This window comes from Phasianus colchicus, chromosome 11, assembly GCF_987193195.1.
Source record: "Phasianus colchicus chromosome 11, bPhaCol1.hap1.1, whole genome shotgun sequence".
NCBI classification, from domain to species: Eukaryota; Metazoa; Chordata; class Aves; order Galliformes; family Phasianidae; genus Phasianus; species Phasianus colchicus.
In genome coordinates, this window is record NC_143446.1 from 20559165 (window position 1) to 20586345 (window position 27181).

At 44.9% G+C, this 27181-nt stretch overlaps 1 protein-coding gene across 7 annotated transcripts in view; it reads right to left on the reverse strand.

The window, feature by feature from the left end:
• The window catches only part of TMCC1 (transmembrane and coiled-coil domain family 1), an 83127-nt gene that overhangs the window by 40580 nt on the left and 15366 nt on the right, over positions 1 to 27181 (reverse strand). For 4 of the 7 annotated variants that reach the window (XM_090148508.1, XM_090148509.1, XM_031605143.2 and 1 more), the window contains 2 exons: positions 21065 to 21121; positions 17616 to 18325 (listed from right to left, as the gene is read on the reverse strand). In XM_090148508.1, the coding sequence (XP_090004634.1) occupies positions 17616 to 18158 (543 nt within the window). In that variant the 5' untranslated portion in view covers positions 18159 to 18325; positions 21065 to 21121. Of the gene's footprint in view, positions 1 to 5598; positions 5734 to 17615; positions 18326 to 21064; positions 21122 to 27181 lie in introns of those variants that run through there. The other 3 variants (XM_090148511.1, XM_090148515.1, XM_090148513.1) reach the window with 3 other exon arrangements.

Here is a 27181-nt window from a genome sequence, read left to right on the forward strand (position 1 = left end):
GTACAGGTGGGTCCCACAGTCTTATTTTCCCCTCATAAAAAATTCCTTTGCATTACTTATAGGCTAAAGGCTAAAAAGAAGAAAAAATTCCTGTATCTGAATGTTACTGTACTCCCATACTGCAGATGACCCATGTAAGACCTTTCTGTTTCAAAGCTCCAGACTGTTTCCATTGGCTGCATTAATGCTAACTGTGGTACTGAAGTGGATTTGCCTGGATTAGAGTCATTCAAAAGTCACCTAGCATACATACTACTTTTAAAGAGAAGACTCCTTCAGAAGCTACATGGCAAAGAGGGTACAGGCAAAGAACACTGGAGAACACATGTTTAACAGTCAAGGCATTGCTGATCAAAGGCACTTTAACACAAAATGAAAATGATTACATTTCTCTTCCCCCTCTTGGAAATGGAGAGGGGGCTAGATATTTGTCTGAATGTTATGAATACAAAACCTCCATTAGATTATGTCTGAGTCATAGTCATGTTCACTTGTGGTTCCACGGGACCATGAAAACAAGTTACAGCCAATATGGAGCTTCTTAGCTGGACACAGAGGGATGGTGGAGTTGGGCTGATCTTCCAGGTAGCAAAAAAAGCACTGCAAATTACAGCCATGTGCTGAGGATCATGAGGTTCTGAACGTGCGAGTTGCAGTTTCAGTTTGTAGCTTCAACCAAATCTGCTTTGCAGCTAATCACCGACCTACTCCAACAACCCTACAGCAGTTCCAGTCTGCTCAGGAGATTTTAGTAGTTAATTTCCATTGGCAGACAGTATATGTGACTACGTCATGTCTATCCACATTGTATTTCTGCTAAGCCCCTTCTGGCTTCTTTACCAAGCCATTTTCTTGTTCTCCCTCCCTGAAATTTCCTTCCTGCGCAGAACAGCAAGCATGGGCTGTCTGCTTTCTCTCTGTACAATCAGTGCAGAGGCAGAGGACAGACCATGCTCGCTTGCAGCTGTGCCCTGCCGAGTTGGCCTGCCGGCAATCACATCCAGCAGGCTGGCCTCGCTGTGTCCCGCGGTGCGGCACGGAGCGGGCTGGGCACAGGCGCTGGTGCACAGCATCACCCAGCCCCCAGTGGGATGCAGTGCTGCCATCACCCGCCTGCCTACCCACACACAGAAGTACTGACACCTGCCAGCAGAGCGCAGCCCAGCGAGGCGCAGTGCACATGGCAGCCTTGCTCCAATCGGCCCATGCTCCTGTTGCTACACTCTGCCCCAGTGTCTAAGACCTATGACAAAAGCTTTTCTGTCCTTTCTGAAAAGGACCATTTTATGGACTTTTATCATTGACTGTCATACGGAAAATGGAAAGATTTACAAAATGAGAGCAAACCATTATCTGGCTCTCAAGAAACTGAGTAAGCAGTCAAATGGTTTAAATGGGAAACTTTCAATCCTGCCGAGGACCCCCAAATGGTAACTTGTTCAGAATGAAGATGTCAACACTTCTAACGTTCCTTTGACCACTGCTGGTAGGAAATTCCAATTGTTCTTGCTATTCAGCTCCATATAAGCACCCATTAGAAAATATGATTATATTCCTATGAAGCAGACAGCCAAAAGCTGTGGAATTTCATTATTAAAAGGAACTACGCATTTATGTAAGCTGCATCCCATCCACAGACTGCATTTACAGCCTTTAACACTGTGAGCATATTTCGCAATAAGCCATCACATGCAATTTACCAGACACGGTTGGCATGTATATAGGTAATTTTCTGGACTATTTTATTACTTCTTTCATGAAGAGAAAACTCTATTCCCACCTCTAATATCTCTGCAGATATAGGCTTACAACCCCTGTTAATTACCAACAACAGGATGTGGGAAGACGCTTCAAGTCTGGTTTATTTTTGCTTTGTGAATGCTGCAGCAGTGCAGTCATACTGAGCCTGGACAGCCACCTCATGAAACCTGTTACTCCAGCTTCCTTAAGCAGAAGGCCAGAAGCTCGTTTTCCTTTTCTAAGATGCAAGTAATCTTTGCAAGGTCTCCCCACACATTCTAGGAACAAGATGATGCAGTGGAAGCTCATTCTCTTCTTGAGTGCCTCACTCCACCCAGAAAAGTTATGGCTATTTCTTGTTGTTGCCAGTACTCATTCCGCACTCTCATGGCCAGCAGTGCTTGGAGATCTACTTACATCCAGCAGCCTTTAGCTTTGTTCGGCCAAGCGCTCTGTTCAGCAAACCTTAAGGAGCACCTGCGTGGGAGCAGATTCAAAGCTAAATAACGTGATGAGTAATATGCAAAGGCATCCTCGAACTGGCCTGTCTACATGAGGGCAGTCAGAAAAGCCAGCACAAGCCAACCGGCCTTTCTGCTGGGAGCATCAGGACATTTCTGAATGCCTGCCCTGGCACCGACAACGAGAAGCGAATCCCCTGCCAGGCACAGGGCAGTGCTCACAGCAGCGGTGGTGCGGCACGCCAGGGTCAGACTGCAGCACACCAGAGAGCTGCCAGCTCAAACACTCCAGCCTTGGGAGAACCTGTCAGGACTTCCTTCAGGGATTCAAGTGAACATCCTGTAGCTCAAGTAAGAGTATCCACACCTATTCTGGCACAATCCATAGAAGTTCCTCTCCCATAAACAAACTCAATCCACACTAGTGCAAACAGTACAGACACGCAATAAGCCCATTTACTAAGAGTTAGAAGAGTTTACAAAAGAGTTTACAAAAGAGTTCAGTTTACAGCTTTTAAACAACATTATCATGGGAGTTAAATGAATTAAATTCCATTGCAGCTCACAAAAACTACTCTTTTTTTTTTCTGTCCTTCTCTTTCTTTAAATTGAACCTGGTCTGTGCCAGTGCTTTCACATCTGGGAGGAGTTCTGATCTGGCTCACCCTCAAAGCTTTCCTGGGAAAGCAGGCCTTTAAAAGTAAGGGTAAGCATTTTAACTTAGAAGATTGAACTGTATTTGAAGAAGCTTTAATTGCATTATTTTACTTCCATAAACTCAGTTCAAACATCCAGAACAAAATCAGTTTAGTGAAAGCTGCACAATTTTGTACAGTCATTCCAAGAGCAAAGGAATCCCCCAGCTAAACCATAACACTGCAGTGGCCCTTCTTGAGGGTTGAGTAACAGCAGTCAGAGAACCTCCAAGGGTTTCCAACAGTACGGAATGGAGAGTGGAAGCAGAACACTTGGAAAATATTTCTGGTACCGAGGGTGAAGAAATAAAAAAAATAAAACATTAAGGGGGGAAAAAAAAAAAAAAAAAGGAGACAAAATGAACACTCTTCGTTTGGACTGAGAAAGATATCTGTCAAACTGAGCTGAAAGCCATCAAGCATTTTGCCTTAAGTCCTAGGAATAAAGGTGCAGCAATTCGTGGTGCTTGCTTTTAACAGTTATGGATGTTTAAGCTGGCAAACTAACACAGCAACCACGCAGTCACACACAAACACAAGGCAGACTTGGCCTATGTGAAATAAGAAGTAACACTTGAAGATGGGTCTGTGTTAAACTTTCTGAAATTGAAGATATCTACAGGTTCTCAAATGCACACATTCCTGAAGTCAGTGCAAAGTTAAATGCTTATGCAGCTCTCCCCAGAACAGCAATTCAAAAATTGACAACCATTACATAAATAAGAGAAAGGCATTAACCCCACTCACAGAAGGAAGACAGAGGCTCGGAGAGCTTACAGAATTTGGTGAAAGCCCTGTGGTGCAAACAGTCATTCTGAAAAGTGAAACCAGCCAAACTTCGTATCACCAAGCCCTACTTCTCTCCTGCGTGAAGTTCTACACTTCATTAGCTGATGTTTTGTGCCAAGCAGCAGCAGCACTTTTTGGCTTGTAGCTCTCAAATCTGCACAGTCACATTGCATTTGAAACTTCCATCATTAAAGAATGCTAGAAGCTAGAATTCTGACTTTGCAGCTGCATTACCCACGCGAACCATTTAATGATGTACTACTTGGCAGCAGGTGCTCCAACTTTCATACACACATTTGTCAACTTCAAAATATAAGTAAGCAAGCAAGGAATCAAGATTTTCACATCAGGTGTTAGGTGGTCTAACAGTCACTAAATTTGGCTGATAAACAGATTAGCAAAATTCTCCATCAAAGCAGAGTGCTTTATAATGCTGTCTGCTACCTCTTCCCAAAGCCTCAAGCACAACCTAACCTTCCCATTCCCATCCTAGGTGACAGTGAGGAGAAAAGACAACACAATTCTGATACCCCCGGCAAATCTGGATTAACAATCCGCTTTGACTGCTTCTTCATACACTATGCTTTTTGTTTTGCTAAATTAGTACGAAGACAGAGCACAACTAACATCAAGTGAATCACTGCACAATTCCCTATGTCAGAGAAGCAAATCTGAGTTTTGATTCTTCTCCTCTGGTTCATTATACTTCAGAACCTGTGCATCATTTACAAGTCAAGCTAAGTAGGCTTAGCTTAAAGTCAGCTTGAAGGAGGCTCGGCACAACCAGAGTCGGTGCAATATGCAACCGAGGAGAGCAAACTACAAACCAGAAATAGTTCTCCTATAGTAAAAATCTGTGTAAACATCTTCCCAAATCCCACTGTCTGCCTGGGATAAAACAGAATTAAAATGGAGCTTTCCAAAGGAGCTCACGTAAAAGTATTTGAGATGCCCCATGTAAACAGGAGTGTGCATGAGAGTCACTGCATGAGAGTCACTGACCAGACCTTCCCTTCAGAAGGGACACAGCTCTGCCTGCAGGCACAGCTCCTGACACGGACAAGGGAAACCACTCAAAGAAGCAACTTTTCCTTTCCATACCACTTTGAAACCGTTCTGCTCCGTTTCTCCAAGATGAGGAGACACAGAAAAACAGAAACAAATAAGGCATGGACTTGCAGCGGACCATACCTGCACCCAAGGTAGTCTGAAATTCGACCTATTTCGAATGCCTATAACAGCACTTCAAATTTTTGACAAACGCATTTTAAAACACGTATTGCGGGGGGAAGAAAAAGTTCAAACGCAACATGAAAGCAGCCCGGCACTTCGGAGCGCAGCCAGCACCGCAATTCGCAGCGGCGCGGGGCCGAGCAGCCGTGCCGGGAGCGGGGCCGCGCCGGGCTCTGCAGGGCGAGATCCCCCGGACCGCGCACAGCCTCACTTTATTCACCGACCGACGGCTTTTCCCAAACGTTCCTCCAACTAAACGCACTGGAGCGACGCAGCGACAGAACCGCACGCTGCACGCGCAGCAGCTCTCCGAGGCGCTCGCGGCACCGCCTTTGTTCTCGGCGCCGCCCGGGCACGGCGCCGGCTCCGCTCCCGCAGGTGCGCGGCGGGCCGGCAGCACCCAGCGCGCGCCTGAGGAACGGCGGCAGCAGCGCGGCGCACCGCGCCGGCACAAGCGCTCGTTATCCGCCGCCTCTCCGCACAGCCCCTTTCCGCAGCGCCGAGACGACGTCGGCAAGGAAGCGGCGGCCTCCCTCGAGCCCCACGGCACCGCGCCCCGAGCCTCGCGCCGGGCGCCGCCTGAGGTCCCACCCAGCCTTTGTGTCTGCGCGGGGAACAAAAGGCAGCGGTGCCCCCAGCCCCCCGCCGAGGTCGAACTCGCGAGAGCGGCCGGGACCCACCTTGGAGAGCTGCCGCCGGAGGCTGAAGCGCTGCACCATGGTCCGGGCCGCGGGGGGCGAGCGGCGGGAGAGCCGTGCCCGCGGCGCCCGCGGCGCCCGCAGCCCAGGGAGCGGGAGCCGGAGCCGGGCCCGGGCACCCCCGCCCTCAGCGCTCGGGCCGCTCCATCGCCGGCAGCCCCCGAGGAGGGCGGGGCGCGACGCGCCCGCACGGCTCCGCGCCTGCACTGGAGGCGGCCCCGCCCACGAGGCCCCGCCCCGCCCGCGGCGGATCGCCGGCGGCCCGCAGCCGGCACGCGGACACGCCGCTCCCGCAGCGCCGCCGCCCCGAGCCCGTCCGCAGGAGCGGCACCGCGCGGCGCCGTCGCCCCGAGCTCCGCACCGGGCCCGGCCGAGGCGCTCCGCCGGCCGAAGCCCCGCAGCGCCGTCCCGGAACGGAGGGGCGGCCCCGCGTCCCCGGGGAGCGGAGCGGTACGAGCGCGGCTGCGCAGAACCATCGCCGCGTGGCGCTGTTCCGCTGCGCGTGGGACGCGGCCCGAACCGCTCGGGGTTGCGGGACGACGAAGCTCCGGCCCTGCGCTAACGCGGGCTCCGAGAGGCCGGAGGGCTCGGGCCCGGTTCCAGCACCGCCTCGCACGTCCGTCCCTCCCTCCGCACACTCCAGCGCGCGAGGTTTAATTCTTCCATGGGAACGCACGCAGAGGACGTTGCTGCAATCGCAACCAAACACCGCTTCTCTCTTCACACCGCAAATGTGTACCCGGCTATGCTTCCACTTGCCCAGCCATCTTGGTAAGCGTGGGTCTTGGATCCTAACTTGCCCCTTTTCCCATTCCAGTGCTCTGAGCGAAGGACAGCACGATCTTCACGCAGAAGAAGGCAGCGCAGGGCTCTGCCCCTCTCTCTGCAGCACACGTAGGTGTGCACGGCCGGCAGCCGGCCGCGGGAAGGAGCAGAGGGAAACAAAAGGCACAGACACAACGAAGGCCTCAAAACGTCTGGAAATGAGTCAGTTTCTTTCATAGCGCTGTCTCAGCATTTTCAGACTTCATACGATTTTATTTCCAAGCCTTTTTGGAATTGCCTTCTACCTGCAACTTTGCTCTCATTTTCTCCTGTTCCTTCAGCTCAGAGCTGCTGTGTGCTCTGCTCTGGCTGCCAGAAGGTCCCTGTGACACTCCCACACAGAGCACCCGACACAACTTCTGCACAATGATCCACTGACACAGAAAGGCAATATGTAAAGGAAAACACCAAGAACACCTGAACAACAAAAATGATGATACTCTGAAAAGATCTGAAAATTTTATATTAGAGAAGCTATCAGGAATGCTTTCCTACTTCTTATGTACATTAAACACATTTAAGAATCTTAAAAAATATATTCCTTCTCTCTACAACTTAAACACGTCTGGTGCATGAATGCTACAGTGCCAGAAGAAACTGCTTTGAAGGATGATTTATGTGAGCTCAGCTAAAGCACTTTTACAGCTGCATGCTTCTTTTTCTCTTTCTGCTAATCTGCTATTCACTAATAAGAGACAATGCGTCTAACCATATCCTCAGTATTCTCCCTGACAACTTACATATCAGGAACAATTTTTTCAGTACAACTCAAACATAGGCACGGAATTGCACCGTGAACCCAGCAGGAAGGGCTCTTTTTATGATTACATTTAAATAGCTATAGCATCTATCCCTTCATTGTGCAGGCTTGCACAAAGTTATCTTCTGAATAACTCTAGACTACAATCAAAGTTACCGGAGTTCAGAAATGGCTCTCAATACCTGCGGTGGGAGCACATCCCAGCTGAGTTTGGGCTGTATCAGGTAGAGAGCGATCATCCAGCACTGCGCTGCTCACCAGCACTCTGCTCAGACCCTACTTTAAAAGGAAGGAAGCCACGAGGATCCCATGCCATGCCCCAGCTACACTGGATCACGGCCCAGGACCCTATGCCGTGCCTGTCAGTTGGAGGAAGCTGCACACAGAGTTCACACAAAATTACTCTCCACAGTACGTATTGGGAAAGGACACTTTGCTCTATTGCATGGCTGCACAGTGGAAGAACAGGGGTGATCTACACCAGCATATTTGCCTTATTATGGAAAAATTTATAGCCTATTTTTAATGTCAACAGTTGGCCTGGAAGGTAGAGACAGAAGAGAGTTGGGCCAGGAAGGGTTATGAGAAGGGTCAGCGTGGTTCTCTATATAGAACTCAAAGGGAGGGTTAGAAAAAGATTAAATAGAGGTGTTTATTTTGTATGTGCCATCCAAAATTAACATCTAAAGATGTGTATCTGAGCACTGAGAATCCCAGCTGTTGTAACACAGCACAACTTGGCTGCACTCTGCCCTGTCATTACTAACTCGGAGGTTTCACTATGCAGAAATGTGTTCTGTACAAAGTGCTCCCTCCCACAACGTCAGGTCCTTTTCAGAAAGTTCACTCTTCCTGGAAATGCACAGTGCATCACCCAGTTACCAGGCCCGGATTTTACTACATTCACATAATGCTGACAGCAAATGCTGCCAGGAATGGAACACCAGAAACCTTCCCATGCTGGAGGAGCACAAAGCAGCACCACAGGCATCCCACACCTACAGCTGCATCACTCCACACTGACCTGCACTGACCTTCTTGCTCTGCTGCTTGACTCTATGCAGAAGCCTGCTGCACATCATTTAATTCCTAGTGCAGGACACCTGTAACTGTCAACAGTCTCTGTGTCCAGAGACTTGACACACGTTTATTGCTTTCTACCCTGCTTTCCAGCATTCTTGTGACAACTCTCCTCCCATGGTTGAAGTTCTTTTTTTGTGTGTGCTTAGAGACACACTTGAAACTTGGAAAGTGGAAAAAGTCAAGCATGATATTATGTTTATGCTATGTATATAAACTCTCCAATGTCATTTATCAACATAATAACCAAACTGAGAGCCCCACAGTTCAAATCCACTTTTACTCACTGCACGGTCATCATGATTTCACAGCTTCCAAAAGCTTCACACTCCTGAGGAGATCTTTTTTTTTTTCCATCTCCTTCCCTTTTTAATTATAACTTGGGAGATTTTGTTAAAATCATTTGCTTAGATTAAAGCTTAGGTTAACGATGAAACAGTTAACTTTTAGTACCAGCACTTCCACACTAACCGAAGACTGCTCCAATGAGGTTTGCACAAGTGGGTGTGCTCCCCTCAGTCAGCTGACACAAGGCCAACACACTTGCAATACAATTCACAGCCCTATGAAGAACCTTGCTGCCATGAGCATAACAGCGAAGTGCGTGCTGTCCCACCAACCTTGCAGGAACACTGGCAGTGACCTGAATAGCAGCTCCACTCTAGGCTGCTCCACTGAACCTCAGTGCCCTGTGGCTCGCAGGAACGTGCTGCCCTATAGGCAAGACTTAAGAGCACACACCAAGTGAACAACACGTTGCATGGACACCAGGATTACAAGAGAAACCACTGTGAGCTAATTAAACACCTTCCTTTCACACTGTGTCTACATGCATTGATCTACATGGTGCAGGAGTGCAGTGCAATGCCTCAGCTGTAGGCTCAGTGCACACTTCTTGTCACAGGAATGCTGCAGGTGGAATTCAGCTATGGAAAATGTAAGACAAGGCTGTGGGCAGGTCAGCAGCGCAAATACTTTGGGCTGCCTGCAGGAAACAAGTGACAGTACAAGGAGAGGTCGAGACAATCTTATCCGTTAGTAATGTGAGATACAAAAGGTCACAGAAGCAGCAGAAGGATTTCAGACTACAAAAAGGGAGTCCCATGCAATGAAGTGGTCAAATGCTCACACACACACAGTGAGCGCTGCCATGACCAGCTCCTGCTGCAGGTATGGGGCTGAGCCCAATGCCTCGCATCCCCCACACCTCTATGTGCACTGCCAGATCTGCTTCCTTGAATAGTCTCTGGTTACAATTTCTAGGGGTTAGATAAGTCCACTACCATCCCTGCCATCTAACAGACACAACATTGCTCCTTGTGAAGGACAGCAGCTCCCAGCTCAGTGCTCCCAGGGAGCTCCATGCAGCACTCAGAGCCCCTCGTGGCAGCTTTGCTACTGCCTTCTAAACCCACACACTGCCCCCAATTGCAGGCCTTCAGCCACTGCTCCCCAACCTGTTCCCCCCCCACCCACAACAGCGAGGTGTGGTGCCTAAGGACCCCAGCCAGTCCCATGTACTGCTTTCCACAGGGACAACATCTCTTAATTCCATGGCCGGACAAATAACCATCTGCCTGCATAAATGTAAATACACCCATTTAAAAGACAGGGCCTGAAGAACTGATGCCTACAGCCCAGCCCTTTGGTTTGCACAAAGCTAAACTTGTTGCTGTCAGTCTACGGTTTTCTGCACACAACAGTGCATAAGTTGCTTCAGAAAAACAAAACTAGATTCAAGAAAAGTGCTTAAATTTACATATTTTTTAATTTAAGCTTCTTTTGTATTATTTACATTCCACAGAAAATACTCAGTTTCAGCACGGTGTGAGGATGATTCTCTCTCTCTCTCACTCACTGTGAGGACAGCATCCCATATTTCTGAAAGCCAATTCAATAGCACGAACCAATTTATTTTCAGGATGAAGTGAACTGTTTGCATACAGATGTTCTGAAAAGTCAGAGCTCCCTCTATCGACTGAGACTGCAGGAAGGACACTCATCCTGCGTACAGAAAAAGGCAGGGAGGCATCGTCGCTAATTGCTTTATCTGCATCTATACCAAATCATCTGTAGTATTGGTTCCTGTTGAAGCTTTCCACATGTGAAGATCACTAAAAAATCCTGACATAAAGATGTCATTCCCATCTAAAAAATCTCAAATAACAATACAGAAATAACTGAGAGTACAGAAAAAGTTAACAATTGAGCAGAAAATAGGAGCCTGCTTCGCTTTTCTCACGGTTGCAGCATTCCAGGTCAATGGATGCAGCTTCTTCAATTAAAATTTCTCTGCTTCACTCACAAACTACAAATTCAGACCTCCTTGTCTACCTCAATGGATGTCGTTCTGCTCTGGTGAGGGCATCTGTCCCTTCAGTGCTGACAGAAATTGGGGCACTCCAGAAGTAACACCTCCTATTTATTTCCACAGAAACTAGAGCAATACAAAGGGCACAATTGTGCTGTTGGATAGAGCACACGCTCAGATACAAAATGCTGTTTTCCAACATAGTCACCACCATTAGTTTTGCATTTTAGCTCATGATGAACAAGAGATGGCATGCCACACTCATGACTCCTGGCACTGCTGAAATGCAGCAGCAGCCCCTCACTGTGCTCACAGCCACTGCTTGGTCCCCATACATGTTCAGTGTCACTGAATGCACATGAGATGCTCCCAGCTACACAGCACCGATCAGCACAGACTGAGGAAAAGGGTCAGAGACTACTATGTGTGCATATAACATCTTTACTGGCATTACTTGTTTTTATTTTCTGGAACAAATCTGGACTAATAAAATTCGACCCTTCAGATATCAATTATACTAAAATTAATTTCTTGGCTCTCTTGTATTTTAGTGTCCTTCCACTTTGTCTATAAAGAAGACTTTGAGCACAAGGTCAGTCCAGTGCTTCACAAAGGTGACAGCCACCAGGCAGGGAAAGGCAGTGCCTGGCACAACATCATCATTCAAAGCAATTAAGCAACTGAAGATCAATTTCTGTGCCTGTAAAACAACCCTCAGCCTACTCTTGACCTATCACTGCAATTACACCACTACACAATCTGCTGTTATCTTATCTTGTTGCAAGATGCAAACAATGCAACCCTATCCCTGCACATAGCACCACCACTGCGTTGTGGCCCTTCTGTGGCACACTGCACACAGCTACTGAATCACATCTTCTGGAAGTTCAGATCCTAGCTCTAGCTATTTGCAGCACTGCCTTTGAGAATGATTTCCCAAGACTGAAATGAGCCTGATGCCCCTCACACACCAACCCACCCAAATTTCTGTGGTACATCACTGCTAAGTATGCATACGCTTCTATTTACAGTGAAGAAAAGGTCCTCCTCCTCATTACAAACCACGCCAACTCCGCACAATCTGTGCTGTTTTAACATGATTCGGCTGCATGCACTGCAAGTTAATATCAACATATTATTTCCAGAAGGGCTTCTGACTGACTTTATCTGTTTATATGGCAAAAATTATTTTTAATGTAAAAGTGGTGCTTCAGGGGTAGAACTACAAAGTGCTTTATTTAGAATCTATTATGGTAAAATTCCAAAAACATTTACCATCTACAGGCACTGAATGGGAGAGCAAACATCACCGTGTGCTGCAGGGAGTGCTGTTTATTATTTTGTGAGATATGTGACAGCTTAGGCAATCTTTTACAGACAGCCCAAGTAATGCTTCCACACAGTGTTAATGATACACAAAGCTGCTGCATCGTTACAGGTGGCTGTCCCAGGAGCCATTAACGTGTCAGAGTGCTTGTTTGGAAAGGGTCGTTAGAAAGTACCTAAGAAAAGCAGGTTACTGTTAGCAGCCTTTATGTGACGCTCACGATGTCAGTACTGCCACAGGAAAATACCGAGGAGTCCGCGAAGCACAGGCCAGCAATTGTTACACAACTGAAGCACGTGCAGTCTTTGTTTTTAAACAGATAGTAACAGAATATAGATTTAAGTTGGCAGCCAATATCTAAAGATAATTAAAATATTTATGAAAGCTGATCACTGAAAATGAAAACAGGGTGAGAACACAGCAGAGCTGAAGTGCACACAGTGCCTCAGAAAGCTGCTCTCTGGGGGATCTCAGTGGAGGAGCACAAACTGAAGTGCTGGCACAGACACACTTTGAGATACTCTGTTTTTTAGATTTCTTGATTTCGTATTACAGAACCACAGAATGGCCAGGGTTGGAAGGGACCTCAAGGATCATGAAACTCCAACCCCCCTGCCACATGCAGGGCCACCAACCTCCCCATTTCATACTAGACCAGGCTGCCCAGGGCCCCATCCAACCTGGCCTTGAACACCTCCAGGGATGGACAGAGCATCCACAGCCTCTCTGGGCAGCTGTTCCAGCACCTCACCGCTCTCTCTGTAAAGAACTTCCCCCTGACATCCAACCTAAATCGTCCCTCCCTCAACTTAAAACCATTTCCCCTTGTCCTGCAGTTATCAACCCTTTCAAAGAGTTGATTCCCCTTCTGTTTGTAGGCTCCCTTTAGATACTGAAATGCTGCAATGAGGTCACCCTGCAGCCTTCTCTTCTCAAGGCTGAACAAGCCCAGCTCACTCAGCCTTTCTTCATAGGGGAGATGCTCCAGGCCCTTCACCATCTTTGTGGCTCTCCGCTGGACTCTTTCCAAGAGATCCCTGTCTTTTTTGTACTGGGGAGCCCAGAACTGGACACAGTACTCCAGATGAGGCCTTACCAGGGCAAAGTAGAGGGGGAGGATCACCTCCCTCGACCTGCTGGCCACGCTCCTTTTAATGCACCCCAGAATGCCATTGGCCTTTTTGGCCACAAGTGCACACTGCTGGCTCATGGCCAACCTGTCGTCCGCCAGGACACCCAGGTCCCTCTCCGCAGAGCTCCTCTCCAGCAGGTCATCCCCCAACCTGTACCGGTGCATGCAATTATTCCTCCCCAGATGCAAGACTCTACGCTTGCTTTTGTTAAACCTCATCTGGTTTCTTACTGCCCAGCTCTCCAGCCTGTCCAGGTCTCGCTGAATGGCAGCACAGCCTTCAGGCGCGTCAGCCAATCCTCCCAACTCCGTATCATCAGCAAACTTGCTGAGGGTGGCCACTATCCCCTCATCAGGGTCACTGATGAAGATGTTGAATGAAACCGGACCCAGCACCGACCCCCGGGGAACACCGCTGGTTACAGGCCTCCAACCAGACTCTGCACTGCCAATGACGACCCTCTGTGCTCTGCCAGTCAGCCAGTTCTCAACCCACCTCACCGTCCACTCATCTATCCCACAAGATTGCCACCGTGCATCTGATGGGGGCAGAAGAGCTCCACAACAAATGGCAGCCACCAACCTCAGAGCACAACAGGTGATGGCGGCTGGCAGTTCAGCTGAGGACAGAAGACATTCAGTAGAAAAAAGAGAATAACATTGCTTGACCGCAATACTCACATTACATGTTTTAGTCACTACTAAATCACAGTATTTTCACTGAATACATTGCTTCTTTGTCCTTGCGAGTTGTACAGTCCCTACAGAACAGATACGTTCACATCAGATGGATGCTGCAACTCATTTTTCAGATTACACTTGGATTTCTGAAATTTTAAAGAATTTCAAAGCAAAGAACGTCAGCCTGCTGACATTCACGTTTCTTCACTGCCATCGAAGAAACAGCAACATCAGGAAAGCAAAATTGGTGGTGCGTTATTTTTCAAAGATTTTTTTGAGAAGATTGAGATCACAAAGAAGATAACTCGGGATAGTCATGAGGAAGTTAATATGAAATGGGATCAAGGACAGATTTGCTGCATACACAATGGGCAAGAGCAGAACCCGCTGGTCCAGAGTACTCTCCCCACAAACACCGAGTGTTATTTAAAAAGTACTTTAAAGAACTTATTCCTATTTCATAAGATTTGTGAAATAATGCAGGTTCGGTGGATGAAATACTTCCACCCCATTTCCCTGATGCAACAATGTGTTAAAACTTCACCTCTCATAACTTAAAGACAGTGTTTAAGGGCTGAGTTCATGCTTAACATGACCTGTGCTCCATTTAAGTTCACTGCAACAGTTCCAGATGCTACCGAGCCCTTTATTGACTCCATCTGAACTGTGTGGTAACTGCTTTTGCAATACAAGTTGCTCAACAGCCTTTATCAACTGCATCATTTGAACTGTGTGGTAACTGCTTTTGCAATACGAGTCGCTACAGAAAAAGTTATTAAGTGAATGCTACATTAGCTTCTCAGATGCCAAACACACTGATGGCTCTTCTAAGACTAATTTAACAATTAGCTGAACTACGCTTTCCTGATTTCAGGCCCTTGCTGAGCGGATACCTGACCTTCAGCAGAGCCCTGAGCACAGCCAGCTGAACTGCAGGTCGGGCTGTGTGAAGGGCTGACACAAGCACACCCTCCTTCAGCACGACCAACCCTGCAGGGCCGCTGAATGCTTTAAGTCCCACAATCACTTATGCACTTTGCCTATCTCAACTGTATTTTGTCTATCAAAGCCTTTCCAGTCATTTATTTCCACTTTCTTCTAGTCCTTCCTGACCTTGGGGCCCCATCTGGAGTACTAGATGACCTTTAAGGACCTCTCCTACTCAAGCCATTCTACAATATGATTATACCAAAAACTGATAAAACCACGCATGTCTGAATGAAGTTTGTATAATGATGGAAGAACAAGAAAATATCTTTATACTGCTAGACCTAGAGATGCTAGCAATTAGCTGCTGCATAGAATTCCCTATTACAAACTGGGTTCCAAGATTATTTTTTTTTAAATGTCTTCCATGCTTTCATGGCTAGGCAGCTGACACTATCTGAGATAACTCACTGATTTTAGTTATTAAAGACGTAATAAGCCGACAAATTAAAGAGCAACTTCCCAGCTTGAAAATCTCTACTGCATGGACACACATGATGGACATCTATGGAAAATAGAACCAAGCAACTCTGAAGCTCTACATTGCTTGCAGGCTCCAACAGGCACAGCTTTTACAACAGCATTTTTCTAAGATATGAGATGCTGTATGGCACCAATGCCTGGGATAGGAACCAAAGACACAGCTCCATGCTGTTTGTATGGTTTCCTTGCTCATTTACAGCCAGTAAGAACAATTTTCACCGATTCTTGCTTGTTTTGGTATTTTCCACACTGCAGAAAGCCACTGTATGGAATCCACGGCAGTTTTTGGTTTTCTTTACTACCTTCAGAGCATCTGTTCCCATCATCAACCTTAGGCAAGAACCAGACGTTTCTCCAGACACTACTCAGCTTTGATCAGTCATAGCTGAAGCTGTTTAAATGTAGATTGACAACTTACTTAAGCACACATCTTTCATAAAGTTATAAGACAATTTCAGGACAAAGGTGGGGAAATGATGCATTTTAGATGATTCACCCCATAGCCTTTTTATTTTAAAAAAATCACACCATATAGAAGCACAACTGCAGAATGCTACGCAGAGTGAGCACTAGGTAACCCAATGCATTTGGAATTGAACACTGTTAAGTAGCCAGATGTTGACTGAGATTTACCTTGTAGTTGTCCACGTCTAAGTAAGTGCAAAGCCAGAACCAGTACCGTCTCAGCTTCAGTCGTGTTCAAACACATCAAATCTCTGAAGTAAACTGAATCTTGTATGACTAGAGGCCCTTGCTGTTAGCTTACTTAGGAAAAGCTCATGACAGTATTGCCATTGCTTTGGCTTTTAGTTGGTTCTGTTAAAAAAAAATCTTGCTCTCATTTTAAGTTTTTTTCCCCCCTTGCTCACTCTTTTCTTTCCCAATTCTACATGGGAAAATTCACAGATACTAAAATTACTAAAACATCAAAACTCAGAGACATATCAACAAATGCTGTTAGCACTCCTGACGGGTTTGTTAGGATTTTATTTCAAAGTCCACCTATGTTTTTCAGGATAAGTTAGGAAGCAATCCCAAATTAGAGCAGAGCTCGTCTCAGGTTAAGGGCAGACTGTGAAGTAACAAGTCTGAAAGCAGAAGATACACTTCGGATGATGAGATAAAGAGGGGCTATGCTGAAGTGCATCAACTTCATTTCCATGGCCTTCTTCAGCCTCGTGACAAAAGGTTCTCACACTGCACGCAGATATCACAGAGATGCAAGTGCCTCTGCTAAATGAAGATGTGAGCACTTTTAGAACAGCCTCCCTCCCACACGTGCACAGAGGACATCACTTTCTTGCAACACTGCTTTGTAAGTAAGCAAGCATGTTTAAAATCAAGTATACCAGATCTAAATGAGCTCAGGTTTTTTAACCTGACAGACCAAAACAGTCTGCCATGCTTCATAACTCAAGTTGCTGGATTTGGATGCAAACTTGGAAAGTTATTGGCTCTCCTCAAAGTTCACCTGAAACAAAGGTCATGAGTCCAATCACAATGAAAAAGAGCTTGCAAGGAAATAAACCTGAAACTAGTATAAGAGCTCTTTTTGATACAGTTCATCCGCAAAGTTAACCAGTTCTTGGAGAGCATCCACTTTTCCCATATACATCACTATTCCTTTTCTTTTAATTGCTGTCAGAACAGAAATCTCAAAGGTAGATTCTCAATGCTCCTTCCAAGAGGAATATTTACGCAACTAATAGATCACAATGATAAGCCACAATTTGAAGATCTTGCAAGCACTTCAATTAAACGGATCTGGGAAACAAGAAAGATTAAGACAAATACTACTACTTGGTATCATCAGTAAACCAACACACACAACTTTGCAAGAACAAGCCACGTAACAGAGGCTGTCATTTCGGCAAAGGCTCATTTCAGCACAGTAGTAGGGCTGACTGAAATCAGATTTGGCCATGCTGGCATTGCAGCTTGGTTACCTGCTGCAGCCTCCATTCCCAGAGCCTCTCAACAACCTGAACAATCCACTCCTCCATTTGCTCAAACTGGAATTCCTCACTTTTACAAAATACGCAATAAGATGTGAAGGGAAGAAAAAAGCCATATCAGTTGCAGGAAATAGCTACCAACAAGGACTACTCTGGCTGCTGCTCTTCCCATCATTCCTTGCTTGTCTGCAATGCACCATCTGACCAACTTAACATGCTGCAGAAGTAGTCCTCATTTCAGCAATCAAATAAAATAAGCACCTGTCATGTGAGAAAATGACTAATGCTTGCACCCTTTAAGCTCTTTGCTTCATCACACAAAAAAAATTTTGAACACAGTAGCATCAGCGTTTGCTAAAAGACACTTGCTTTTGAAAACAAGATGTATGTCTTAAGAAAACACACACAAGGAGATGATAAATACCAAAGGTAAATCTGAGTAACTTAGAGTAACTTACTGCTGCTGTGGCCTCCTCTCCACCTACACAGACAGAAGCAGCAATCTCCATCACGGACAAGTTTGTGGGAGCATCTGTAGTGGACGACGATCTGGGACGACCTGATTGCATATCTTGGGCAGACCTCCTGTTGATCTGTGGACTTCCTTTGGGAGGGTCCGTCTTGCCCCGCCTGCTGTGCAGGCTCGTCCCTCTCTTCATTTTAGGTGGCACTCTGATCTGCTGAAGGACTCGGTTCAGAGCTGTAGGGTGGGTGGAGACACCATCAATTTCAGCACAGGCGCTTTGGCTTTCCAAATCCATGTCAGACTCCAAATCAGCCTGAACTTGCTGAACATCATGTGGAGAAACTGACGACCTCCTGCGCTGATGCTGGAAAAGGTGCTTCAAGCCTTGACCAATCACATTAATGTTCTCCAAAGCATTGTGTGTTATTTTGGATAATTTTTGCTCTGATTCATGTTGTTTTTTGGTCTCTTGATCTTGGGATTTGCCTCCAGGATCAGGGTCATCGCACAACTGTTCACTGCCAGAGGGCTCCATTGATGACACCCCACAGGTTAATTTGACTATTCTTAAATAAACATGTCCCCTGTCTTTAAAAGGCTTGTGTTTGTTTTAAAAAATGCCAAGATTGTCAGCCAATTAGGTGTGCAATTGCTTCAAGAGTGACTACACATGCAGCTGTGCCACGGTGATCTCATGCTTATCTAATGTTAAACAAAAGAGCCATTATTACACATCCATGCAGAAACTAGTGGGTTAAAAAAACAATGTACAAAACATGCCATTAACAAAACAAATTTATCAGTTTTCCAAGCATCCCTCAATCCTGGTATTAGTTGCATCTAAGGCTGTGTGCAGAAGCCAAAGCTTGTATGAGACAATTCATTTATTGCCTAGGGGAAGAAGCATAGCACAAAGTGAAGCAAGAAAGGCTTTTTTCTTTTAAACAACAAAAAAAAAGTCTACAAAAGTGGGGAAGGAGAAAGGGAAAAGCAAGGTTTTTTTTTTTGTTATCAAGAACAAAGCCCACAGTAGTATCTAACAGAACATGAAGTTACACTTCCATAGAACACGTTAGACATTTTGGCAGAAACAATTTTGTTCCTTACCAAAGGAACATGCTTCAGTCATAACATCCACCCTGCCTACCTGATTTTCCTGCAGAATGCTTAACTCCACAGTATTTGATAAATACAAGAAGACAGAACATTTCCAAATCAGTTAACCATTTATCTCCAAGCAGTAAGAAATGCTTTATTACTGCCAGCATCTATTGACTGCACTGGAAACTAGACAGGAAAGTCAAGCAAGGACAGGCAAGTGAAATGGTTTCAGTGGGCACAGTTCTCAGAGAAAACAAACTCCTTTTTAAAAGAAGATGAAGGAACCCTTCTAAATGGGCAGAGAATGCAGCACCACGGCGTGTAGCTCAGCCCCTATGGCAGGGAAAACACACAGGTTTTCTCCAGAAGACATCAACTGGCCCTCCTCACATCAGCAGAGCTTGGAAAGCAGTTGGTTACACTACCGTGCAACTGAGAACTCGTGTAACAACACACTGCTGGAGAAGTACAGCAGGGAATGAGGAAGGAAGGACAATATCTGAGTTTCACATTAGCACCATGAGATCACATGCTCAGAAGCTGATCATCGTTTTCTTGCAGGAAAACACTTTGGTTAGGCTTCTATAAAAATACAGAAACCAGATCACAGAAGTCAACTCAATCTTGGCAGAAGGCAGCCTTTGCTTTAAAAAACATTTCATTTGAAATGCAACACATGCTTGGGATTTGAGAACATCCGTTTGTACTTTGAAGCAGCTGCAGAAATACAGTGCACTGAGGTTACAACTGCAGAGCTTTCAATTTTGTACTCCTGAAACCCGACACAGTGGGTTAGAACAGATGTTCCAAGATGCTTTTTAAACTGGCATCCAAAAACATCCAAGAGCTGCCTCACACTCCCTTCTGCTTTTTTTCTTTTTCCCCCCCAAACACCATTGCATTAAGCTGGAGGTGAGAAGACATTCAGTACTTACGGAAGCAAACCACTGGAATCTTACAGTATTTTAGCTGAGCACTTTGAAACCACATTAAAAGCACCAAGTTAAAATATATTATCATTTTAATCAATAACCCATTTAAAGGCAAAGCAATAAGCCTCACCTCAGAAAAAAGTAAAAATATTTACCCACGTTCACAGAGGAATTGTGGCAGAATCAAAAAATATAACAACCAATCTTTTATTTTTACATACATAACACTTTAGGTGATTAGTATCATAGTTGGATTTTTAAGCTCTTTCTTAACGTTACTTCTACTTTTTTCTAATGTTACTGATTCTCATGAAGTTGAATTGCATGTCCCTATTAATTTGTTTTGAGAAAAAAGGCATAACTAGATTTTTCTCATCACCCAGCAGACAGAAGTGAACAAAACTCTTAAACAAAAAAGCAGACAGTTAAGTGAACAAAACTCAATGGCTAAAAAAACCAGAATTACTTGCCATATGAAATACAGCCTTGATGGCTGACCCGTAACTGCCTTTTCCATTTTAGCTTACTCCCTTGGCATTCATTTTTCAGTTTGGTCTCACAGAAAAGCTGTGGGTTCAGAACAGAAATGTCCAGCATATTCCTCACCCATCATTTTTACTATCTACCACATGCTTTCTATCAGATTACCACTGGCAATACTGTTGATCTAAAACAGTATCACCTCTGTCTAACTGAAGTTCCATGCATTCGTTAGCCGCTGGAAACCATCAACTGCTCCAATTAGCTTTGTTTCAGTTTACAAACTAACCTGAAACAAATGAGCCCAGTTAGTTTACAAACATGTCACTGCTATGCCCATGTCTTCTGTGAATGACTGCTGACATCACGCTGACTTATAACTCAGAAAGCTCCTATAGAAGCTTTGTGGTCATCTGCTCACTTTTCTGTATGGTGAATCTGTTGTGAGTCTGAACAAAGCTCTTCAAATAGCATTTCTGGTACGAAGGTCCTGAGAGCTACCTATTTGTACTAGTATCTAGCTTTGCAGAGAAAAACATTTGCTTTACTCATAAATGAGAAGAACTGTGAATCAGCAGAATAAATTAGCACATCTATTTGCAATAACATTGAAACCTTATGCTTGCTTTCGACTCGTAACAACTCTACGTTCTATATTTGAGGGAGGAAAAGCAGTGCCTTCAGGACGAAGCTCAGGAACACACACTTCCCATTTGTATGAGCATACAGTACATCAGGGACAGTTAGTCATTCTATATCCACAGTCTGAGCAGATCATATAACATGATTCCCTCCCAGAACATGCCCATACAGTCTTTCATTTGTGCAGTTATTTCACAGCAGCAGTGGGAAAGAAACAAAGCAGTTGAAAAGGCAAAACTGGTAAAAACAGTATGAGATAACTAGGAATATATAAACTAATACTTGCCTCCATCACTTGCCCTTTAGCATGGCTGACATACAGCAGTCCCTCCACTGAACAAAACTGCAAAAAGAAATTGGATATGAGATGCAATTCTTGAAAATGGGAGGAAAGATGTACACAAACAATAAAGTGAGCATGGTTCCAATTTATATATATGTATTTTTTAATTTAAATGTAACTGTGTTTGGAAGCAGGGCTACTTAAAACTGTTTCAACTAACTGAAGGGATACCAATATAACTGAAGTTAAAACTGGATCTTACAGGATAACTGAGAGGTTCTTGGGAAGGCACATATTCTCCAGGGATTTCTGGCCACCTGTCAGGGCTGGAAGCAAGCTAGACTTCAGGGCAAAGCCTCCAAAATCAGGCTGATCTGTACCCATTTTGCTTTCTCCTCCTTTTCAGTCACCCAGATGCTCTGGGTACAGGTCAGAAAGGTTGACCTTGTTTATCTTGAGTTCAGCCAACAGGATGCAGAGCTGAGAGCACTGTGAAACACAAGTGCCTTTCACTGTGCTGCACAAGGAACCTTGTTCTAAGTGCTCTGTAACCCAAGCTGAACCACTGCTGTGCCTCACTGTGATCTGTCAGATGCAAAAACCAGGCAACACTCACTGCAGCAGCACCTGTGCACCATTCCTTCAGAACAGACTACTGGAGGCCACACTGTTCTGGCAAACATAATTCCTTGTATTTATATAATAAAGGGTCTCATCAGCACACTGAGCACGAACACAAATGAGCAGAAAAAGATTTAGAAATCCAAGCTCAGCTGGGCAAAGCACACCACTCCCACAGACACAACCCTGGTTTAGCTGTTCTGTCCCAGCGTAGGCACAAAGTATTCCCAGGGCCACTTTGACACACTCAATATTCCTGTGACAAGCCCACAGTCAGGATGGATGCTGGCTGGAGGAACACAGGAGCAGACCTGTCAGCAGGGAGCAAACACATGCTCCATTTCTGCAGCCAGATTTCAGAAGAGCCACAATGCTAACACTACTGATTTACCCACGTTTTCCAAAGGAGATTACTTATTCAACCAGTCATTGCCAAGAGCAACATACCTCACAGCACAGCTGCCCAGCAGGGCTCCTCCTGGGCTGGTGCTGACATCCTTTGTCCTCATAAAATCACCAGAAGATGAGCATAATTTTTGGTGTGTGAAGGGATATTTCTCTATAGGCAAATGAACTCTGTCGAAATAACTCAGAGCCAACTTGTTTACAGCTGCAGAGCTTGCTACAGATACAAAGCCTACACAGAAACTGGAAGAAAAACCACAGAGAGCTAGGGGAAGAAAACAGAAAAGATTCTGCCTTCTAAAATCTACTATTAGTACAATATTTAAACATCCCTAGTCCTTAACACTGATATTCAACTACAATTAGCTAAAGAACTCTCATGTTTATTTTATTTCATAAACAGGCCAGATTCTTATCGGATCACACAGCTGTAGTCCACAGCTGGCAGGGATCTTACGCAGCAGATTCTTACCATCTCTCCTATTTGGAGAAAGAAAAGTATTTTTTCTGCTGCTTCCAGGGAAGAATGACTTCTACAAAGAAACAGCCGAGCTGACTTTGAGAAATCCCACAGTGCTCAGCCAAGCACATTCTTAAATAGATTCTGTATCAAGGCAAACAGTTTCACCAGAAAGGCTGATGGGGCAGTAGTTACATAATGGTAACTGGGAACCATGGCAAGTGGTTTATATCCATGGAAAGGTTAATGTATTTTAGAAGTATCATTGTTCAGCAGCAACAAGCAGCAGGGTAAAAATGGGCACAGAGCTCTGAGCATTCAAAAGTAATCCTGTCAGCAAGAGGAACTCGGGGGAAACCAGAATGGGTGTAATATTCTGGGGCTGAGGGTTGGACAACGTTTGAAGAGGAAGACAACAGCAACAGAGTGATAATTTGAGCAAAAAAGAACAACTGGATACCAGCAAGACAACTCAGCACATGGAGAAACCAGCTTCGTTTATTTATTTAGATATTATGATTTGACAGAATAATCTTTAAAATCTGAGAATGAAGAATTTGGGGAAAGTGCAAGAAAAAAAAAGTAGAAATTAAATTACAGTAGAAATTAAGTTACAGCTGAGACGGCAGCAGGAAAAACTTAAGAGCCAAAAAACAACACTGTTTTTAACAGAAAGAACATCAGTAGTTTTCAAGACAGTTCCTCCTCCAAAATTCATGCCAGAAAGGATCTGGAATTCTAGTGAAGCCCAAAAAACTACAGCTATAGGGCTGCTCCTCACCTGGCCACATTCCTGACACTGAAGGTACGTGTAGGAAAGTAAATGGAGCGTGGTTGAAAGAGCAAATTGAAAGGCAGGAACAGGATGATCAGCACAGTGAGTAGTCCAGCTGGAAGATGAGGAAAAACTGCTCAGAGTACGTGTAATATAAGCCAAATCTCTGCTGAGGCTCTGTGCCTGAGACTTCAGAAAAGGGCAACAGCCCAAAGCCAGCTACATTTGTGCAAATGGTGCACAGCAGCAGACAGCATGCCCCAAGGAACAGACTGAATTAATTCAACAGCTTTGGATAAGGAGCCAAACAGAGAGATGGGAGGCACTGGGTGAAGAGTAACTGCCACTGCAATAGGAGCAGGGGACGTGGGGCACAACAAGAGACCTATTGCCAACTGTATAATGCTACAGGGCAAAACCAGCATAGTAGGATAGCAATAGGTTTTACTGATTTGTGTTTAATGATTTTCCTAAACCCTGTAACCTATTCTCAGCAGTATCCAGGTACCAGCAAGGAACTCAGCTGAATGATGCAGATTCTGCTGCCCTTGCTTTCCCTTCTCACAGCACAGATGCAGCAGGAATGCAGTCTGGGGGTTGTACAGCCTCAGCCACTGACATCTGGGCTTAAAGTGGCGGTCAGTCCTGTTACGAGGCTTTCAGCATGTCAGTCTGTGCCTAATGTTTTCCTACATGCAAATTACAAGCCTTCCAGCAAGCTGAAGGAGAGAACACTAAGGGTGATACTGGTGAAGGCCTTTTAGTGCCTTCTAAGTATTTTTAGATGGAGAAAAATACTTAGATTCTATTGAAAGTAATGCATACAGATCTCACTCCTGAATAACTCTGAATGCAAAGGCACTGAATGTTATGAACACATATGTATGCTTATGGTAAGAAGAACTAAAGTCAACTGACACATGCACTATAAATCAATTAACTGATGAGTAGGCCTACAGCTTACACAAGTCACCTGTTGCTCGTATGAGTACCAAACGACACAAACTCACTCCAGCACACCATTAATAAAACAGCAGAGATGCTAACTATGTCTGTGCATGGATTACAGCCATGGAGCAATGTATTAAGATATTCAGGAACAGATACGGCATTACTTCTGAGCCCACAGAAAACATGTGACATGCAGTCCTTCTCCTTGGGTCCTCGCAGGCCTAAACCAGACAGACAGTCCACCCTGGTTTGCTATGGGTGACCAAAGGCAAGAACCTCCCTGAGGTCTCACAGAAGGCACTAAAAGCCATTCTCCTCAGGAGAGAAAGTGGGGAGAAGCACATCAGATGTTGTGCTTCAGCACATCGCAGCGTAGTCACCACTTCTACTCCTTGCACTCATCAACTTTTCAAATGCTTCTGCTGCACAAGGGTACCATGGCCACATTCACCAGCAGGTGATCTATGAGCACCATGCTCTTCTCAGATACACAGCCTGATGAAACTGCTCCTTCCTCTAACTTCATATCTACTGCTGCTCATCAACAAAGCTAATGCAGTTTTCTGTTCCTCAAAGTTCAAATATTAATTGTTTAGGTAAGAGAATCTGTGTAACCCAAATGTAATTTTAACAGACACCAAACACCCTTGACAAGGAACAGAGATCTTTTGCTCCTTCCAGTTAATTAGAAAACATCTTCCTGAACACACCCATGCTGGAGTCAAACACTTTCAGCACCACACCTGCACAGTCCCTAAATCACTGCTGCACTGAAAGCAGCACTGCTCATTGGTTGCTGCTTATATGGAGATCAACAGCTGTTCTGCAAGGTTAGAACTTTATAGTAAGGACATCACACATGAAAGTAAAATACATAAAAAGTCACAGACTAGGTCATTTTTCTCATTTACATGGAAGCTGCATTGGCTCAAGGGATTGACTTTTTCAGGAACACTTCCACTGCTTTGCAGCATCACCACTTGGTACTGGAATCTCTTCCACCACTTGGAACATTCCAGTCATTGAGCTCAGGCAATGTCTTAAAGTTATCAAGCAGAGGTCAGGACTCCTTCAAAAATACCATCTGTACAGAGGTACCAATGCCTATACATTCTGGTTTTGTATATGCCACAAACTTAAATCAAAACAAATATTGCAGCCTGCAGCTTGTAGACCTATTAGAAAATTTCCAAGAACACAGTGCTGCACTCAGTAATGATCAGACTGTGTGACAATGACACTGGTTCTGTAGTCCAGCAGTTTGTTGCTCTTCCTTCTAGGAAGTACTAACTTTCTTTAAAGCACCCCCTTGAAACTTCACTGCATAACACAGTGATAGGTTTAACTTACCATAGCACGTGAGTGGTTTACGTGCGTACCCTGGGAATGCTACTACATTATATTGCATTACTCTTACTTCCCTAGTTTTCAGACAAAAAACACAAAGGTCAAGCAGCTGCCTTAAGGTTATCTAAGACCTTTGGAGCAGAGCATCAAACCAGCTTTACCCTTATGATTAATCCCACATCTACATCATCTCTCACTGCTGCCGCCTTCCAATTTGCTTATGAGCACGTAGCATTTAGTACTTACCCGGAGCCTACCACAGCCACTGCAAGGCTGTTTTCCACTGGATTTAATAAAATCAGTGTCTCAAGAAAGTTAAACCAAGGTTTAAAAAAAGACTTAACTAGGGTATTCTGTTTTCCCAACATTACCAACTATATACATCATTCTACACAAGAAAAGAAAAAAAAATAATAATATATGTATGGATTTTAAAAGCTCAGAAACAACACTGAAAATACAGCCAGCAGGTACTTTGCAAGAAAAAAAGACCTTTGTGGATCTGGGCATATATAAAGATTCTTTAAAAGCTGGCCTGTTTTACAAGATGTGAAAGGAAACTTGCCTCATAGCAAGTATTTCTTCAGAGCATGGACTAAAAAATTAGCAGCTTCACATTGTGGCCACCACAGCACTCAGCAGAAATAGCTACAGAAGGCTGAAGTTCACAGCTGTGGAGTTTGCCAAGATGAGGCTGAGAGCTGACACTTCCACCTTCATTTAGCAATGTTTCAGGAAAGCCACATCCTTCCTTCAAAAACAGATGGGAAGAAAAGCCAAGATGCAGCACTTTCTCACAAATGTCTCCGCTTGCTGCTAAACAACAAAAAAAGTTACAGCCACATTTATATGTTCTGCAAGTAGCTCAGCTGCATGTTCTGAACTCAGTGCTTGATGGGAGAGCCTGGGAACGACCACCTCCGGTCTGAGCAGCAGGGATGCGAGGCTGGGATTTCACAGCACCACCAGCACGACCAAGAGCAACTTAAAAAACACACTGCCTCTTTTGCCTCCTGCAGCTATTTCCCAACCCCATGCTGACATCCTACCACTCCATTAGTGGTAGGGACAGCTGTCTACAGAGCTGTGATGTAAACCAAAACAAGAAAATTACTTCAAATCTGGGTGACACTGGGTTGGGGAAGACTGACCACATTGCTGGTTGTGACGAAGGGAAGCAGTGCAGAAACACATCACAATTACTCCTAAGTGGTGTTACCAAAAGACTTATATTTACAGTTACAGCCAGAGCAGCTGGAGACATGGGATTTCTCATCATCTTCAACAAGGATTCACCAGAAGTAATTTCTTTTCTGCTATTCAAATAGTGCATTTTGTAAACAAAGAAACTACTCTCCTCTTTGAGAAAGAGTAAAGAAATACTAAGAGGATATTTTAAATGGTGGGTTTTCAAGAAATAAGAGAGCTCGGGATATGGAAACAAAGAACAAATAAACCAGACTACAAAAGAGAGGTACTGGCTAATATTATCGCCAGCAAAAAGCTGTTTCTTCATTAGATATCTGCACATGCTCACAACTTGAAACCAGGGATTACAGCT